Source organism: Crocuta crocuta, unplaced genomic scaffold (genome assembly GCF_008692635.1).
Source record: "Crocuta crocuta isolate KB4526 unplaced genomic scaffold, BGI_CrCroc_1.0 scaffold139, whole genome shotgun sequence".
NCBI classification, from domain to species: domain Eukaryota; kingdom Metazoa; phylum Chordata; class Mammalia; order Carnivora; family Hyaenidae; genus Crocuta; species Crocuta crocuta.
Window position 1 is genome coordinate 2,456,743 of NW_027533258.1, and position 20,529 is coordinate 2,477,271.

The following is a 20,529-nucleotide window of genomic DNA, read 5'->3' on the forward strand; positions in this document are numbered from 1 at the left end:
TCTAAACCATCTATATAGGCTGATGACTTCTAAACACATATCTTCAACCTAGACCTCTTTCATGAACTCCTAGTGCAGATATCCAACTGCATACTTGACATTCGCCATTTAGTGAAAACCCAAACTCCTGATTTCCTCCCTAAACCATTACCCTCATAATCTCTCTCATCTTATAAATGGCAATTCCATTCCTTAGTTATTCAGGTTTGTTTATTTGAGAGTAAGAGCAGATGAGCAAGCAAGCGAGCGAGCAAGCAGGGGAGAGGGGCAGAGGGAAAAGGAGAGAGAATCTCAAGCAGGCTCCAAGCCCCACACGGAGCCCAAAGCAAGGCTTGATCCCACGACCCTGGGATCATGGCCTGAGCTGAAATCAAGAGTTGAATGTAAATTCAACCGACAGCCAGCCAGGTGTCCCATTATTAAGGTTTAAAAAACAAACAAACAAACAAACATGAAGTCACGCTTAATTCCTTTTTCCCTCTCACACTTCTCAATTTCAAACCATCAGCAAAATCTATCAGCTGTACCTTCAAAATATTTTTAAAATTCTACCACTTCAAGGACTTACAGAAGATGAAGGAGGCAGTGGCAGCACAGTTTTGGGGTTTTTCGAGTCCCCATATAAACAGGGAGTAATGAGCCAGCAATATCAGAAAGCCATGGATAAAATTTACAACAAAACTAGGCAGGTGGGATACATAGTAACAGCTCAAGTGCAGACTTCTTCCAGCTGTAATGTACTCGAAGTAGAGCTGTATTAGAATATTCCAGGGGCGCCTGGGTGGCTCAGTCAGTGGAGCATCTGACTTGAGCTCAGGTCATGATCTCATGGCTCCTGAGTTCAACCCCGCGTCGGGCTCTGTGCTGACAGCTCAGAGCCTGCAACCTGCTTTGGATTCAGTGTCTCCCTCTCTTTCCGCTCCTCCCTTTTGCTGTCTCTCTCTCAAAAATAAGCAAACATTAAAAAAAAAAAAAAAAAGAATATTCTAACTGAAAGAGTAGAAAATGGGCTAGGATTCAGAAGAATGAGGTTCAAAGAGGAAAAACGGTCTAAAAACATAGGTGATTAACATTTTAACTTTCTCAGATCTCTTGATCACTAAATGTTATCAACTTATACTTCAAAAGATTTTTTTCCCCTCATGGGATTATATCATTAATTTGATAAAGAAAAGGAATAAAAAAAGAATTGAAGAAGTGATATTTCATTTTTAAATATTTTATTTGAGCCCCATCCCTCTTTTCTCCCCTACCCCTGTATAGTTTGGTTATTCACTACTACAAACAAATCCCCAAAGGAATCACTAGTCAATCAATTCCTCAAACAGCCAAATTCTAATCAGCTAGCACACCCCAGTTGTATTACTGCACAGGAAATGCTGGTCTAGAGAAGTGTGGAAGATAGCTGAGACAAATCCCCACATAAAAACAGAGGAACTGCATAGAAAGGACAAAATCCAAGGACAACATTTGCAACAGAACTGGGTGAAAGCTCAAAATACAAGCAAATGGGGACAAACACCCAACAGCCACAAGGCCTGTAGGAGAGTGTCTGTGTGGGAGGAAAAGGAAAACAATGGGAGGCATCTGACAAGCCCCAAAACAGCCAAGAGCTATTCACTGGGAGGCGTGGCGGCCAAATTAAGACCCACAGCCTAGACAGGGAAAGGTTTTGCTGTCTCCAATAATGAATGAATGCAAAGTATCCATGGTGAAGAATGAAAGAGCCCCATGCTGGGAAGAATCTGCAAGGAGAAGAATAATATGCTAGATTTCATAAATCAAAAATATGAAGTTTCTGTAATAAAAATAGAAAACTCAGTATCAGGACTTGATGGGAATATAATACTTGTTTAATGAATAAACAAACCCCTTTCATCTGTGATTACAGGTGCTTCTAAGGTCCTTCTGATACAATGCAGTAAAAACTTTTTTTTTTTACTACGACCTACAGAGAGACAAATAGATTTACATGACACAGTATATACATACATACATGAATATATGATGAAAACAATTTCCTGAAATAAGGTTTGCTCTTACTACCGTGAAGCACTTTGATTTTTCTATTCTAGGTTTTTTTTGGCAGGAGGGTGTGGTTATGAGGAGACTGGGCTGAATTTACAGTATGAAAAACATTGCCAAGTAGCATACCAGTCAATGTGTAGTGGCATAACCCCCCTCCCCCCCCTTTTTAAATGTTTTTATTTTTAAGAGAGAGAGAAATAGAGAGAGACAGGGCATGAGCAGGGGAGGGGCAGAGAGAGGGAGACACAGAATCCCAAGCAGGCTCCAGGCTCTGAGCTGTCAGCACAAGGGCCTGAGGCAGGGCTCGAACGCATGGACCGCAAGATCATGACCTGAGCCAAAGTCGGGAGGTTAACCGACTGAGCCCTCCGGGTGCCCGTGTAGTGGTCTATTTTCAAATCCAGACTCTGCTGTGTCTGATTTACCTGTGGGCAAATAACTTACCCTCTTTGTGCTTCAGACTCCTCATTTATAAAATAGTAACTGTATTTATAACTGCAGGTTTTTAGAAGGTTAGAAACTTCTTACAATGCTGGGGCGCCTGGGTGGCTTAGTCGGTTAAGCGTCTGACCTTCGCTTAGGTCATGATCTCGCNACAGTAAGAACTCAGTATTTTTGAGTGCCACTATTGTTTTTGGTGCTGTTGTTATTTGAGCCAAAGTCTAAGAATTTGTGTCTTACCTATTAAGAGAAAATTTTTAAGTGAGCTACAAATGATATAATAAAGTACTCTGAAAACAGATTAAGAAGGGATATGTTGAATTTCATGTTCATAAAAGATTCTCTTAATAACCAAAACTAGGCATTTTTTTGGCCATAGCTTTGAGCACTGCTTACCTATGATGTCATTTCTCATTGCTTCTGTAATCGGTATTGGTTTAGCAGCATCTGGAGATATATATTTGGTAAAAGTATTCACTGCATCTTGTTCTATACCTGCAAGGGAAGAAGGTGACAACTTCAAAACTCAAAGTGCAACCTGGACCAGGAATGGACTATAATCTTGAACAGCAGGGCTGTCTGCTGTATGCCCAAGCGTGTGCGTGCACACACACAAATACATCCATGTTTATTACAAATATAAATACATATAAAAATAGGTATGGGACAAAACAATGTTGCTTCTTCACTGGTCTGTGAAACAGAGAAGTTAATTCAGAAGACGTGAGTCCCGCCCCCTACTCCTCATCTAAACTAACCGAATGCTCCTTAATAGCAATTATTTATGCATGGTCTCTTTCCACGTCTCTTCTCCAAAATCTCAAGTCGAGGGACTTGCACAGCAATGTTAACAGCAAGAGCTCCAACATTATTTATAAATCCACACTTAAAATATTTTACAAAATGGGGCGCGTGGGTGGCTCAGTCAGTTGGGCGTCAATGACTTCAGCTTAGGTCATGATCTCGTAGTTCGTGAGGTCCAGCTCCGTGCTGACGGCTCAGAGCCCGGAGCCTGCTTTGGATTCTGTGTCTCCCTCTCTCTGCCCCTCCCCTGCTTGCACTCTGTGTCTCTCTCTCAAAAATAAATAAACATTAAAAAACATATATTTTAGAAAATGATTTCAAGTTTATGAATACATTCCTTCGACTTTCAACAACCCTAGAAGGTTAAAACAATAGATATCAAACGTTTTGGTCTCAGGACTTCTTTGTAACCTTAAGTTAAACTGAAGAACCTAAAGAGCTTTTGTTAATGTGAGTTTTATCTATAGGTATTAAGGTATTAGAAATACAAATAAGAAAAAAAAATTTATTCAGTTAAAATTAACAATATTAAATCTGTTAAAGTTAACATACACAATATTTTTATGGGGAAAAAAAAAAACCCTGATTTTCCAAACTGAAAAAATTAGTGAGAAGAGGGCACTATCTTATATTTCTGTCCTGATAGCAAACTGCTGGATTTTCGTTATCTGCTTTGGCACTCAATCTGCTGTCTATTCTGTGTCGGCTCAAGTATATTCTGATGTGGTGGTACCACCACACACTCTTCATTCTGATTCCTGGCACAGAGCTTCTAAAACCAACCTCTGCGATTTCCTGAGCAGCAGGGGTGAGAGGAACGTAGTCTGCTATTCATAATAAGCCCCTTTCCACTATAGGAAAGTTTATGGTAATGAGGTAAACTTGCAGAATGGGGCTGGTTGCCAGAGAAACACACTGTGTGGTCACAGAACTGGAATTTTCAGCCCCACTCCCCAACCTCCAGGGAGGGTAGAGGGGCTGGGGGGTCATCCTGTTAATCTCCAACGGTCAATATTTAATCAATCGTGCCCACATTGTAGAACCACGAAAACCCTAGATGAAGTGATTCAGAGCTTTCAGGTTGGTGAATGCATCCATGTGCTGGGAGGGTGGCACACCCCAACCCCTCAGAGACACAGGCTGTCAGCCTGGAGCCTGTCATGGGACTCAAACTCACAAACTGTGAGATCATGACCTGAGCTGAAACCAAAGGTCAGACACTTAACCAACTGAGCCACTCAGATGCCCCATGATATACTTTAAAATAAAACAGTAAATGTAAGCAAAATGTTCTGTCAGCTATTATAACAGATTACTGAACACAAGGAGAAGTTGTGGAAATCGCAGATTTGCAGCTGTTGGCCAGAAGTACAGATGACAACTGTACTTGTCACTTGCAACTGGCATCTGAAGCGGGCAGCAATCCTGTGGAACTGCGCCCTTAACCTGTGAGGTCTGTGCTAACTCCACGTAGTTATGGCCAGAATGAATTAGACGGCAGGACTCCCAGTTACTGCCCACAGAGAACTGGAGAAGTGCTTGATGTGCAAAGTCCACATGTTTGGTGTCACAAGTGTTGTGAACAGAGGAATGGTTTTCTTTTACCTATATTAAGAAAATCTCACCTCAGATAGGCACAGATGGGAAAAGGAGTATTTTAATAGCTGTTTGAGATCACTGTGGATAAATTCTTGATACGACACCAAAATGTGACAAGTGGTAGTTTCTTAAAGGTAAGTTAGAATGGTAGAAGTGCAAACCCTATCAGTGAACTTGTCTGTTATATTAAAATCCAATGGTGTATCTCCCTTTAGTATATCTTTAAGTCATGATTTTATTACATCATAGATATTTTTTAAAAATTTTAAATGCTTATAATTTTTGAGAGTGTGTGAGACAGCGGGGGAAGGCTAGAGAGAGAGGGAGAGAGAATCCCAAGCAGGCTCACAGGTGGGGCTCAATCTCACAAGCTGTGAGATCATGATCTGAGGCTAAATTAAGATGGAGTTGGACACTCAGCCGACTGAGCCACCAGGTGCCCCAACATCATATATTTTTTTGAGTATTTTGGAAAATATTGGTTCACTGACTTATGTAGATCTTCCGAATGTTGATACCCTGCATCATCTCGTGTAAAAAAAAAAAAATCACGGGGCGCCTGGGTGGCTCAGTCAGTTAAGCATTCGACTTCGGCTCAGGTCATGATCTTGCTGTTCGTGGGTTTGAGCCCCGCATCGGGTTCTGTGCTGGCAGTTCAGAGCCTGGAGCCTGTTTCAGATTTTGTGTTTCCCTCTCTATCTGCCCCTCCTCCGCTCATGCTCTGTCTCTCTCTGTCTCAAAAATTAAAAAATAAACTATTAAAAAAATTAAGGAAAAAAAAAAGAAATCACATCATTAATATCACCAAACATCAGAACACTCTTTAAAGCTGTCAAAGCATAGCGTAGTTTTCCAAAATTCTAATTTTCACTTGAAAAGCTTAAGCTTTACCATAGGCAACAAATACGGTCAGCTGTTTTCCGTGAAATGTCAAGCTCGATTCATTCATTTCCAAGAAAATATCTGGCAAATACTCAAGTCTGTAACCACAGTCATTCTTTGGAGTAAAAATGGTATCCCATTAAAAAAAGCAGCTAATTGAGCTCACAGAAACAAAACCGCACACCTACGCTGTGATGAGCACTGGTTGTCGCACAGAAGTGCTGAACCGCACTCCTGAAACTAGTATTACACTGTAAGTTAACGACTGGACTTTGAATAAAAACTTGAAAATAAAATAAAAACATTTATATCTTAAAAAAATACATATTCCCAGAGTTTAGATTTAATAAAGTTAATTACCTACTTCCCCAAAGACATCTTTAAGTAAAACTGACAGTTTTACTGGAGTACATGGCAGCACAAAATGAGTATTAGTACAATTTGGCCCAAGGGCAGCGGGTTTTTCCACAACTGCCTTTGCACCATCACTACAAATGTCAATATAGTGAAAAAGACAACATCTCAGAATTATTGTGCCAACAGTTGGGACTACATGTACCCTGTTGAAAAAATTCTCAGGGACTCTCTATGGGTATGCAAACCATACTTTGAGAATAGATTTTTTTTAGGATAGATTATTATCCCTATTTTTACAGAAAAAAACCTTTATGTACAAAAATTTTAAACGGCTTGAGTTAAGAAAGTGCTGGGGTGAGGGTCAGGCCAGGGAGAAGCAAAAAACATAGTTTTTGTATGTGACTAAAGTTGTTATCAGCCTAAAATAGATTTCGATAAGATCTTAAGTCCTGTGGTGACCACAATAAAAACATCTACAGAAGATATGCAAAAGAATGAGAAAGAAATCTTAAGTGTATCACTACATAAGAACAAGGAAACACAAAGGAAGACAACAAGAGATGAAAAGAGGGAAAAAGACTTAAAAGCCATTCACAAAAACAATGACAAGATGGCAACAGTAAATTCTACCCTATCAATAATTACTTTAAATGTAAATGGATTAAACTCCCCAAAAGACATAGGCTGAATGTATTTTTATTTAAATAATCAAGATCCCATTACATGCTGTCTACAAGAGACTCATTTTTTTAATGTTTATTTTTGAGAGAGAGAGAGAGAGAGCGTGCGCGCATGAGCAGAGATAGAGTCCGAAACAGGCTCCAGGCTTTGAGCTGTCAGCAGAGCCCAACAAGAGGCTCGAACTCACAGTTCGTGAGCTCATGACCTGGGCCACAGTCAGACACTTAACCAACTGAGCCACCCAGGCACCCCAAGAGACTCACTTGAGATTTAAGGACACACATAGGCTCAAATTGAAGGGATGTTAAAGATATTCCATGCAAATAGTAACCAAAAAATTGCCGGGGAAAGGGGACTAACCTTTATCAGACAAAAAAAACCTTTATGTCAACAACTGTCACAAGAGACAATGATAAAAGGGTGAATCCACCTAGAAGACTTAACAATTATAAATACATATGTACCTAACATCAGAGCATCTAAATATTAAATCAACCACTGACAAAAGTGAAGGAAGAAATAAGCACCAATACAATAATAGAAGACATCAATACCCCATTTTCAATAATGGATACAGAATATCCAGACAGAGAATCAGGAAGGAAACAGAGGACTCAAACACCACCACAGACCAAAAGGACCTAAGAGACATATACAGAAGATTCCACCTTACAGCAGCAGAAGGGATATACATTCTTCTTAACACATTCAGATCACTCTCTACGACAGATTGCATGTTAAGTCAAAAACAGGTTTTAAATTTAAGACAGAAATCATAACAAGTATCTTTGCCAACAGCAATGGAATAAACCCAGAAATCAAAAGCAAAGAGAAAACTGGAGAATTCAAAAATATGTGAAAATTAAACAATATACTCTTGAACAATTAATAAGTTAAAAAAATACATCAGGAAATTTAAAAAATATCTGGACACTGGGGTACCTGGCTGACTTAGTCAGTAGAACATGCAACTCTTGATCTTGGGATGGTGAGTTCAAGCCTCACACTAGGCATGTAGCCTACTTTAAAAAAAAATCTTGGGACAAATGAAAACACAACATACCAAAATGAGAAGCAGTAAAACCAGTATCAAGAGGGACGTTTACAGCTATAAATGCTGACATTAACAAAGTATAAAGATCTCAAAGAACCTATCTTTAGAAAAGAAACTAGAAATAACAAAGTAAGCCCAAAGTTAGAAGGAAGGAGAGAATAACAGAGCAAAAATAAAATACAGAATAAACAATAGAAAAATCAATGAAAGAGTTGGTTTTTTAAAATGATCAACAAAATTGACCAACTTTTAGCAGGCTAAAATAAAAAGATGACTCAAATAAAATAAAAAAGGTATTACAATTAATGCCACAGAGATAAAAGTTATCATAAGACATTATGAACAATATATCAACAAACTAGATATATGCCAATAATCAAGAAGAAAAAGGTAAACTTTTAGAAACATACAACCTACTAACACTGAATCACCAAAAAACAGAAAGTGAACACATCTATCATTTGTAAGGAGACTGAATCAGTAACCAAAACCCTTCCAACAAAGAAAACCCCAGGAGAACATAGCTTCACTGGTGAATTCTACCAAACATTTAAGGAAGAACTAACACTAATCCTTTTCAAACTCTTTCCGAAAACATAAAGAAGGAACACTTCCAAACTCATTTTATGAGGTACCCTAATACCAAAACCAAAGGCACCATAAGAAAACAACAGAAGAATATCCCTGATGAACATAAATGCAAAAACCCTCAACAAAATACTACTGAACAGAATTCAACAGTATGTTGAAAGCACCCCACGCAATGACCAATGATAAATCAATGATAGAGACACACCACTTCAACAAACTGAAGGATAAACGTCATACAATCTACTCAATAGATGCACAAGAAGCATCTGACAAAATTCAACACTTTTAATGATCTAAAAGTTCCAACACACTAGGAACAAAAGGAAATGACCTCAACATAATAAAGGCCTCACATGAAAAATAAACAGCTAATATCATATTCAATTGTGGAAACCTGAACGCTTTTCCTCTAATATCAGGAACAAAGCAAGGATGCCCACTTTTAGCACCTCTATTCAACATAGTATTGGACATCTAGCCAAGCTATTGGGATAGGAAAAAAAAGGGGGGGGGCCTCCAAATTGGAATGATAAAGTTAAATACCTCTATTTGCAGATGACTAAATCTGCGCCTGGATGGCTCAATGGGTTAAGCATTTCACTCTTGATTTTGGCTCAGGTCATGATCTCACAGTTCATGAGTCCAAGCTCTGCATTGGGCTCTGCACTGATAATGCAGAGCCTATTTGGGATCCCCTATCTCCCTCTCTCTGCCCCTTCCTCTGCTTGTGCTCTTTCTCTCTCTCTCAAAATAGACTTAAAAAAAAAAGAGAGACACAAAAGTTAGCAAAAAAAAAGAAAAAAAAAAGAAAAAGGAAAATCCTCAAGACTCCACACACACAAAACTGATAGATTAATTCAGAGTTATAGGATACAAAAACCAACATGCAAAAATTAGTTGCATTTCAGGGCACCTGGGTGGCTCAGTTGGTTAAACGGCCAACTTCGGCTTAGATCATGATCTTATGGTTTATGGGTTGCAGCCCTGCATCAGGCTCTGTGTCTGTGTCTGTGTGCTGACAGCTCAGGGCCTGGAGCCTGCATCAGATTCTGTGTGTCCCTCTTTCTCTGTGATCCTCTCCTGCTTGTATGCGCATGCTCTCTCTCTCTCTCTCAAAATTAAATAAAAAACATTTTAAAAAATAAAAAAAAATTAGTTGTATTTCTATATGCTAACAACAAACTATCCTATCCAAAAAGGAAATTAAGCAAACAATCCCACTTGAATTGCATCACAAAAAATAAAATACTTAGGAATAAATTTAACTAAGGAAGTGAAAGATCTGTACACTTAGAACTGTAACCCACTGCTGAAAGAACTTAAAGAGGACACAAATAAATGGAAAACCAGTTTGCGTTCATGCAATGAAAGCCTTAATATTGTTAAGATGTCATTACCCAAAAGTGATCAATAGACTTAATTCCTATCAACACCTCAATGATATATTTTTTTTCAGAAATAGAAAAAAGACTCCTTAAATTCATAAGGAACCACAAAGGACCCGAATAACTAAAACAAACTTGAGAAAAAAGAACAAAGCCAAAAGTATCACACTTCTTGATTTCAAAATATATTATAAAGCTACAGTAACGAAAACAATATGGTACTGGCATAAAGACATACAGATCAACAGAACAGAATCATAATGAGATACCATCTCATACGTTAACGTTAGGATGACCATAATCAAAACAAAACAAAACAAAACAAAACAACAAAGAACACATTAACAAGTGTTGGTGAGATGTGGAGGAATTGGAGAATTGGAGTCCACATGCACCGTTGGTGGGACTGTAAAATGGCGTAACTCCTATGGAAAACAGTATGGAACATCCTCAAAAAATTGAAAATTAAAAATAGAACTCTTATATGATCCAGCAATGCCACTTCTGGGTGTATATAAAAAAAATTGAAATCAGGATCTTGAAGAGATATTTGTACTCCTAATTCACTGCAGTATGACTCACAAATGCCAAGATACAGAAACAACCAAAGATCCAAAAACGGATAAATGTATAAATAAAATGTGGTATATACATATAATGTTATATTGTTCAGACATTAAAAAAGGAAATCCTAACATATGTAACAACATAAATGAAACTTTAAGACATAATGGTAAATAAAATAAGCCAGTCACAGAATGACAAATATTGCAAGATTCCACTTCTATGTGGTATCTAATATAGTCAAACTCAGAGAAGCAGAAAATAGAAGTGTAGCTCTTAGGAGCTGGAAGGAGGGAGAAAGAGTTGCTGGTAACAGGTATCAAGTTTCAGTTACCCAAGGTGAGTAACTTCCAGAGATCTGCGATACACCACTGTATGTGTCGTTAACAATACTGTATCGTACACTTAAAAATGTGTTAAGAGGGTAGAGTTCATGTATCTTTTCTTACCACAACAGAAAAAGAAAAAAGAATTCATGGAAAAAAGAGAGAGTCCCACAGTTGGGACAAAAGTTCAGGGATGACTCACGATCAGTACTGTGTCTCATACAGAGAGCTATAAAAAGGTATGTTTCGGGGAAGATAAGTGCTTGTTTTTTTTCCCCCTCTACATTGATTGATTAATTAATCATCTCTATGACCAGGGCCTTGAAGAAAGGTATCAATTGTGAAGATGTGGGGGGACTGTTTTGCCTTTGACCAGATATAGTAACAATAATCATCATCATCATCCAAGCTACTTCCACTCTCTCAACGAACATTTACTGTATTGTCACTATGAGCAAATTGTTAGTCAGAACAAAGACACTAGTTTTGAAGCAAATGTCTGTCAAAAAGCCTAAAAATCAGAACCTGGGTGGTTTCTCAGTTCTTGCTTTTCCACAGCTAAAAATTATAGCTGCCAATCCCAGACAAATGCTGTATGTTGTATAGACACTGATGCACATTTATTTGGGGGGGGGTGGGGAGGATTAAAACTAACTGAAAGAAGTTTTGATGTCTTTAAATAAAATGTTAACTATATTTCATTTCAGAAACACGGAATGAAGTTACACCCTTCTTTTGGATCAGGAAAAACTCAGTTTTAAGTATAAAAGGACATTAACATATTTTAAACATTTTAATAAATGAAACCGTTTTAACTCAATAAATACTTGGCTAAGCAAAGATAAATGCTTTGGTTCAATACCTAAAACAGTCTTTTAAGAAAAGAACAAAGAACACAGAAATGCTTAAAACATCTGCTTTTTAAAAAACATACCTTTTAGAAACCCATGAGGACAGATTACTGGAAATACAGAACTTTCCTCCAATTATTTGAGTGATGTTCAAAACTCCATTACCCACTTTAGTATTTCACTAAGAAGTTTTAAATATTTAAAAGATGCTTATTTATTTTGAGAGCGAGCGAGTGAGCATGAGGACAGGAGGGCGGGGGGTGGGTGTAGAGAGAATCTCAAGCAGGTTCGCTGTCAGCACAGAGCCCAACTTGGGGCTCGAACCCACAAACTGTGAGATCAATGACTGGAGCACATATCAAGAGTCAAACGCTTAACCAACTGAGCCACCCAGGCACCCAACTTAGTATCTACTTCAATGGAAGTACAAAACACCAGTAGATTCTAAAGAAGTTACTCAGAAGAAATTAGACAGCAATTCTGAGTTCTTAATATCATCAATCTTTAGTAACAAAAGCAGTAGGCCATTATGAATTCCTTTATGGCCACCTTCTGAGGCTCGAGAAGTTTTAATACAATGAAAATGATTACAACAGGAACCTTAGAGGCAGGTGTTAGATCACCATCTTCCTAATATCTTTGCTTCTTAAAGGGAAAACAGAAAATCCATAGAGGAAACTCATTCTTTAATTTGCTTTGAAATATCCTAAGGACTGGGTCAAGATGAAATAAATACAGCCCACCCACCCCACAGAATGCAACTAAAACACTAGACAAATGTACCTGAGGACTGGGAAACGGTAGCAGGCAGGCAGACTGAGAAGGGAAACCAGAACTCAAAGTGCCACCATAGCAGAGCCGTTTCCCACTGTTTCCCCAGTACCTCCCGGGCTGGACTCAAAAGCTGAACCTGCACATGGACGCACAAAGAAAAAGCTCCAGAGAAGCCCTCTATTTCTGGTCTGAGGAGCAGGACGGGGGTTCATATGGATAGCGAGAGTGAGGGAAGTCTCCTGGGCTTTCTTTCACTCCAGTCTCGGTGCCTAGGCAATGGTAGCAGCACCCAGGCAGGCTCCAAAAGCTCTTTGACAGAGAAACTGTCCCAGTAAGAAGAGGAGAATCCCTCTTTCTTTTACCCACTGTCCTCTGGCTGCTTGGCCACAGAGGCTGACACAGTTGTGGAAAGTAAAGCCCCAACTTTCTAGCCAAACAACCAGGAAGGCAGGGTCCCCTAGGCACCAGAAGCTGTTAGAGAAACGGCAGAAAAGAAGAAGGCTCATGAAGAGCACGTTAAGTTGTGTGTGTAATCCTGGGCTCATACGTGAACGGGGCATGTGTGGACTTGACTCTAACAGCATACCAATGGGTCTGAGAACTAAACTATGACCTTTCCACTGGTCAGGTCCCAGACTGGAAACTAGCAGGCATATATACAAACAAAATCCAAAACTAAATGGATTCTGGAACCACAGGCTACAGAATGCTAATTGGAACTTGGTTAAACCTAACCAGGTGACTTTCTTGCTAAAGGAAAAATTCAACATTCTTTACAGGATCCAAACATGACCCAGTATTATGTAAGTCAAACTGTCCATAACACAATCCAAAATTAACTGCCATATAAAAACCCAGAAAAATCCCATTATCTCACAAGGGAAAAGACAAGTAAGATGATACAGATATACAGATGGTGGAATTATAGAACAAAGATTTCTTTTTAATAACCATGTTCCAAGAAGTAAGGTCAAATACTCTTGAAACAAATGGAAAGACAAACTTAGTAGAGAAACAAAAGAGAGGAGGGGGAGGGGGAAGGGGGAGGAGAAACAAATGGAGGCTTTAGAACACGAAAACACACACACACACACACACACAGAACCCAAGGTTAAAATTCACTGGACTCACAGCATGATAGAAATGACAGAGTAAAGAATCAGTGAATTCAGATATATGAATAGAAAATTTCCAAACTGTATAACAGGAAAAAAAAATTAGACCAAAGTACATTAGAGCCTCAAGGATCTGCAGGGCAATGACAAAGATGCATCTGGGGCATTAAAATCTCAGAAGAAAGGGAAAGAAGTACAAAAAAGCCAAAAAAAAAAAAAAAAAAGGGAAAAAAAAAAAAAAAAACAAAAAAAAAAAAAAAAAAAAAAAGTGAAAGAACAATGGCTGAAAACTTCCTCCCAAAAATGGCCAAAAACCAAATTTCGCAAATCAAAAAGCTCAGTGAACCTCACACGGGAACAAACACTATAGCCAAACTGCTGGACATTAAAGACAGGGAAAGAATCTCAAAAGCAGCTATAAAAAAGATGCTAAATATAAGGTAATAATGATTCCAAGACTGCAGATTTCTCCTAGAAATCATGGAGGCCAGAGGCAGCAAAACAGAACTTTTAAAATGTAAGGGAAAAGAACAATTAATCTCGAATTCTCTATCAAACGAAAAATGCTTCAAAATAAAGACTTAGATGGAAAATTATTGAGAAGATTAAAGTTCTCTGATAGCAGTCCTGCTCTAGAAGAAATGCTAGAGGGATCTTTGAGATGCTGGTGACATAACAGAAATAATAACTGAACTTTAGGAAGGAAGGAACACCAACAGATATGGCAAATATTGGGCTAACATGTAATAGACAATTCTTCTTTTAAGTTCTTTAAGTGTGTCCAACAGTTGAAAGCCAAATACCTAACATTGTCTGATGGGATTTTCAACAAAAGTAGATGACCACTACACCACATGAGTGGGGAGATAAGGGGGCCTACACGGCCCCCCTATCACTTGATGTGATAAAATGCTAATTTTAAGTAGACTGTGGATGTATGATGGTATGTATACTATAATCCCTAGAGAAACCACCAAAAACCTATACAAAGAGATATAATCAAGAACTAAATAGATAAATTCTTAAAAAAAATCAAACAATCCAAAAGAAAGAGAATAGGAAATCCAAGGATGGGAAACAGAGGGAACAAACAAAAAAATAAAATGGGAGACAAATTCAAACACATGAATAATTACACTTAACGTAATTACATATAAATTAAGCTAATAAGTATTGGTGATTTACATATTAGAATGTAAATAATCATGGAGTAATTAACTACACTTAATATAAAGAACAGTGTACACTACAACTTATGCTGAAATAAATTTATCAACAAAAAAACAGTTTATCAGAATGGATTAAAAAAAAAATGACCCAACCACATGCTATCAAAAGAAACTCACTTTAAAAATGATAAAGGCAAGTCAAAAGTAAAGGGATAGAAAAAGATATACCATGAACTGCAGTGGCTATATAAGTCAGACAGAGAATAATTCTGACCTGAAAACAAGTGAAGTTACCACAGATAAAGAGAAGATTATATAATAATATCGATTCACCATGAAGATACAATGATCCTAAATAGGTACAAACCTAACAACAGAGCCTCAAAACACATGCAAAAACCGACAGAACTCAAAGCACAATTGGAAAAATCCACAACTACGGTTGGAGACTTCAACACTCCTCTCTCAGTAATAGATATAAAAAGCATAAAAGTACTGGCAAGGACACAGAAAATCTGAACACCATCATCAACCAGCTCCATCTAACTGACATCTATAGAAAACTAGCAAACAGCAGTATATTCTTTTCATGGTATGTGAAATGTTCACCAAGATAAACAATATCCTAGGCTATTTAAAATTTTTAACAAATTTAGGGGCACCTGGGTGGCTCAGGTCATGATCTCACGGCTTGTGAATTCAAGCCTCGTGTGTTGGGCTCTGTGCTGATAGCTCAGGGTCTGAAGCCTCCTTCAGATTCTGTATCTCTCTTTCTCTGCCCCTCCCCTGCTCACACGCTCTCTCCCTGTCTCACAAGATAAATAAACATTAAAAAAGTAAAAAAAGTTTTTAACAAATTTAAAAGAATTGAAATCATTCAAAGTATGTTTTCTAACCATAATATAATTAACTGGGAAATCGATAACAAAAAGATAACAGAAAAAATTCAAACACCTGAAAATCAAAACATATTTCTAAATAGGGGCGCCCGGGTGGCTCAGTCGGTTAAGTGTTCGGCTTTCACTCAGGTCATGATCTCACGGTTCGTGGGTTCGAGCCAAACAAAACATATTTCTAAATAACCGTGAGCAAAACATTAAGACTCCAGGGAAAGTAGACGTTTCATTTTTGCTTAATTCAAAGTCTCAGAATTTGTCGGATGTAGCTAAAACAGTGATTAGAAGGAAATTTATAGCATTACGTGCTTATCTTAAAAACGAAAGGTCTTGGGGTGCCTGGGTGGCTCAGTTCGTTAAGTGTCTGACTCTTGATTTCCACCGAGGTCATGATCCTAGGGTTGTGGGATCAAGCCCCGCGTAGGGCTCTGTACTGACAATGCAGAGCCTCTTTTGGATTCTCTCTCTTTCTCCCTCTCTCTCTGCCCCCTACTGCTTGCATGCCCACACATGTGAGCAAGCTCTCACTTTCTCAGAATAAATAAATAAACTTAAAAAAAAAACAAAAACAAAACTCTTTTGGGCATCTGGCTGGCTCGGTCTGTAGAGTATGCAACTGCTAATATCAGGGTTATAAGTTTGAGCCCACATTGGGTGTAGAGATTACTTAAAAAAAAAAAAACACCTTTCAAAAAAAAAAAGGTCTCAAACAATTTAAGTTTCTATCTTAAGAAACAAGAAAAAAAGTAAAATCTAAAGCAAGCAGGAGGAAAGAAATAACACATAGCAGAAAATCCATAAAACTGAAAAGAGAAAAACAGATAAAAATCAATTAAACCAAAAGCTGGTTCTTTTAAAAAGACAGATTAAACCCCTAGATACACTGGCAAAGAAAAAAGACACAATTACCATATCAGAAGTGAAAAAGGGGTATTACTACAAACTTGAGATAAAAAAGACAGTAAGGGAATGCTAGATAATTACATGCCCATAAATCCAACAAGTTAATGAAATTAACAATTCCTTGAGAGCCACAAAGTACTAACATTCCCTCAAAAGGAAATGGATAACCTGAATAGTCCCATATCTATTAAAGAAACTGAAATCATAGTGTGAAACATTCTGAAAAAACACACAAAAAGCTCCCACAATTCTACATGATCTCTTCCAGAAAAGAGAAGTGGTGGGAAAGCTTCCCGACTCTTTTTGGGCCAACATTACTTTGATACTAAAATCAGACACAAGCAGTACAAGAAAACTACAGATCAAATCCATCATAAACATAAATACAAAGATGTTTAACAAAATTTAGAAAATCACATCTAGCAACATAGAAGAATACACACCACACAACCAAATGGGGCTTCCCTGGGAATGCAAGGTTATTCAAACTTTTAAAATCAATCAATATAATCCATCACAGTAAGAGACAAAGAAAGGAAAACTGCATGGTCATATCAAACAACACAGAAAAAAACATGACAAAATTCAACATCGTTCATGATTCAAACAACTTTCATGAAACCACTTAGAGAAGCAGACTTCCATCAACCTGATAAAGAGCCTTTATAAAAAAACCCATGGTTAACCTCATTCTTAATGGTGAAAGACTAAATGTTTTCCCTTCAAGATCAGAAAAGAATATTCATTCTCACCACTCCTAATCAATACAATACAGGAAGTCCTAGCCAGTTAAATAAGGCAAGGGGAAAAAAAAAAGACTGGAAAGCAAGAAATAACTGTTCTATTCACAAACAACATCAATGTCTATGTAGAAAATCCCAAGCCATCTACAGAAAAATTACCAGAAGTAGTGAGTTTCATAAGGTCACAGAATAGGTTAACATATAAAAGTCAATGATATCTCTATATACTAGCAATAAAAAATTAGAAAGAAAAAGTTTTTAAAATAGCATTCACTGGGCACTTGGGTGGCTCAGTCAATTGAGCATCCGACTTCAGCTCAGGTAATGATCTAATGGTTCATGAGTTCAAGCCCTGCACTTGGCTCTCTGCTGTCAGCACAGAGCCTGCTTCAGACCCTCGGTCTTCCTCTTTCTCTGTCCCTACCCGGCTCACACTCTTTCAAAAATAAATAAAAAACATTATAAACAAAATTGCATTTACAATAGCACCAAAAAGAAATACTTAGATATAAATTTAACAAAATATATGAAGGGTGTGTATGTTGAGAACTACATAACGCTGATGAAGGAAATCGAAGACCTAAGTAAATAAAAAGATACTCCATGTTCATGTATTGTAAGACTTGATATAGTTAAGATGTAAATTCTCATCAAACTGACCTAAGGATTGAAAGCAATTCCAATAAAAACTCCATCAGGATTTCTTTTCTTTTAATGTTTATTTATTTTTAAGAGAGAGAGAGACAGAGAGACAGAGAGAGAGAGACAGACAGAATTGGAAGGAAGGCTCCAGGCTCCAAGCTGTCAACACAGAGCCCAATGTGGGGCTTGAACCTGCCAACCGTGAGATCATGACCTGAAGAAAGTCAGATGTTTAACTGACTGAATCACGCAGGCACCCCCATCAGGATTTCTTACAGATATATGGACAAGATGATGCTAAAGATTATATGTAGGGGGAAAAAAAACCTAGACAGAACAATTTTGATAAAGAAAAAACAAAAAAACAAACTTGACTTACTGTAAAGCCACAGTAATGAAGACCGTGGACCGACTGGTGAAGGAATAGACACATACATCAATAGAACAGAACAGAGTCCATAGAAAGACCTACATAAATATGGCTAAGGTACAAGGGCAAGTCAGTACAGTGAAGACAGACTTTTTAATTAGTGGTATTGGAACAGCTGGGTATTTCTATCCAAAAATAAAAACCAACACAAAAATATCTGACCACCCTTTACATCTTAGACAAAGTTAACTCAAAATAGATCATATATCTGAATATGACATATAAAACCTATTACTTTTAGAAGAACACACAAGACAAAATCTTCATGACTGTTAATTAGACAAAGAGTTCTCAGGGCATGACTCCAAAAGCCTAATCCATAAAAAAAAAAAAGTTGCTGAACTAATAAAAAGCCCTCTTGTTCTGAGAAAGCCACTATTAAGAGAATGAAAAATCAAGCTATAAACTAGGAGAAAACATTTGCAAATCACAGAGCCAACACAGTTTTATACCCAGGACACAAAAAGAACCCTCAAAATCCAACATTAGTAAAACAGACAATCCAAGAAAGTATGGGAGTTACGTTGCTTGTGGATACGCATTATGGTGCAGCCACTCTACAAGCCAGGCTGACAGTTTTTTACATAATTAAACATATACCACATAACTCAGCAAATCTACCACTTGGTATCTGTCCTAGAGAAATAACAACTTTTGTCCACAGGAAAAAACCTATACATACACAATCGTTTATAGTTTTATTCATAATCATTAACACCTGGAAACAATCCAGATGTCCTTTAAATGGTGAATGGTTAGCACATCCATATAATGGAATATTACTTAGCGATAAAAAGCTATGAATATTTTGACAGAACATGGATAAATTTCAAGCCATTATGCTGAGTCAAAGAAGCCCATCTCAAAGGCTACATATTATAAAAATTCACTTGTATGGCGCTCCAGAAAAGGCAAAACTACAAAGTCAAATAGATCAGTGGTTGCCAAATGATACAACAGATGAGAGTTTAAGCACAAAGGTGACAGAACTATTCTTGTCCTGTGACGACAGTTACAAGAACCTACATGTGTTAAAATTCACACAAATATACATCAAAAAGGTCAAATCTACTGCATTAAAAAATTTTAAACTAATGAAAAATGAAAAAACAAGTACTCTTTTAATAACACCACGGCTATCTCTCTTTTTTTAAAAAATTTTTTTTAATGTTTTATTTATTTCTAGGAGAGAGAGAGAGACAGCGTGAGCAGGGGAGGGTCAGAGAGAGAGGGAGTCACAGACTCTGAAACAGGCTCCAGGCTCTGAGCTGGCAGTCAGCACAGAGCCCGATGGGGGGCTCGAACCCACGAACCGCGAGATCATGACCTAAGCGAAAGCCACCCAGGCGCCCCTATCTCTCTCTTTTTTAATGTTTATTTATTTTTAACAGAGAGAGTGGAAGCGAGTAGGGGAGGGACAGAGAGAGAGGGAGACACAGAATCCGAAACAGGCTCCAGGCTCTAAGCTGTCAGCACACAACCTGATGCGGGGCTTCAACTCATGAACCGTGAGATCATGACCTGAGCTGAAGTCGGACACTTAACAGACTGAGCCACCCAGGCGCCCCGTCCTCCACTGCTATTTCTATTTTTTATTGAAATAAACTACCATCAAAACAAAAGGCATTCCCTCCCCAAAATGAAGTGTATTACAATTAAACAGATTTCCATTTCCAGCAACAGGCCAGACTAGATGTTCAAAGAAATTCTTCACAATACTATACTCTCCCAAAATGCTTTTTGAAACCATATCAGAGTTCATGGTGAAGCAAGGGAAACTGTGAGAGGCAGAAAACAAGGACAAGCAATTCCCTAATCTGAAAACTGGGGGCCAGTAATATTTTAGAATTCGGAATCTGGACAGTTTTTATAGAGGTTTATATAAAGCCGGTGAATCCTCTAGCAGCGTGTGGGACACCACCACATGATCAAACACATCTACATTTCTGCAGGAAGTTCATACCAGGCCAGGTCAGGTTTTGTTCTTTTAGAAAATAATTTGTGATAGTCAAAGCTTTCTGGATCTCTAAATTGCAGGTGAAGAACTGTGGACTGCAGGAGCCAGTGCAAATCAAGATGGGCAAAAGTCCAGAGGGGAAGGGCAGTCACCTGGGAAAACCAGCCATGTCAAGAGACTTGAAGTATGCCTTTCAAGGGCAGTTTGCCCAGGACCCAAATGGGGTAGAAGATTAGATCAAAATCATGCAGGCCTTAAGGGTTTGCCTGAAAAACCCAAGACAAATTTTAGTTTTAAGTGGTGCCAGGATGGTATCGAAGCCCCAGATGGAGGACAA

At 38.0% G+C, this 20,529-nt stretch overlaps 1 protein-coding gene and 1 long non-coding RNA gene across 3 annotated transcripts in view; one reads left to right on the forward strand and one right to left on the reverse strand.

The window, feature by feature from the left end:
• Positions 1–20,529, reverse strand: part of AKAP10 (A-kinase anchoring protein 10) — a 72,762-nt gene that overhangs the window by 29,427 nt on the left and 22,806 nt on the right. For both annotated transcript variants that reach the window (XR_013330862.1, XM_077746807.1), the window contains exon 5: positions 2,866–2,964. Coding sequence is in view for 1 of the 2 variants with exons in the window: in XM_077746807.1 (XP_077602933.1) it covers positions 2,866–2,964 (99 nt within the window). In the remaining variant the exon portion in view is untranslated. The remainder of the gene's footprint in view (positions 1–2,865; positions 2,965–20,529) is intronic.
• LOC144217320 (uncharacterized) lies at positions 4,231–11,536 on the forward strand. Its single transcript, XR_013330872.1, has 3 exons — positions 4,231–4,353; positions 10,844–10,951; positions 11,420–11,536. It is a non-coding gene; the product is annotated as an uncharacterized LOC144217320 (long non-coding RNA).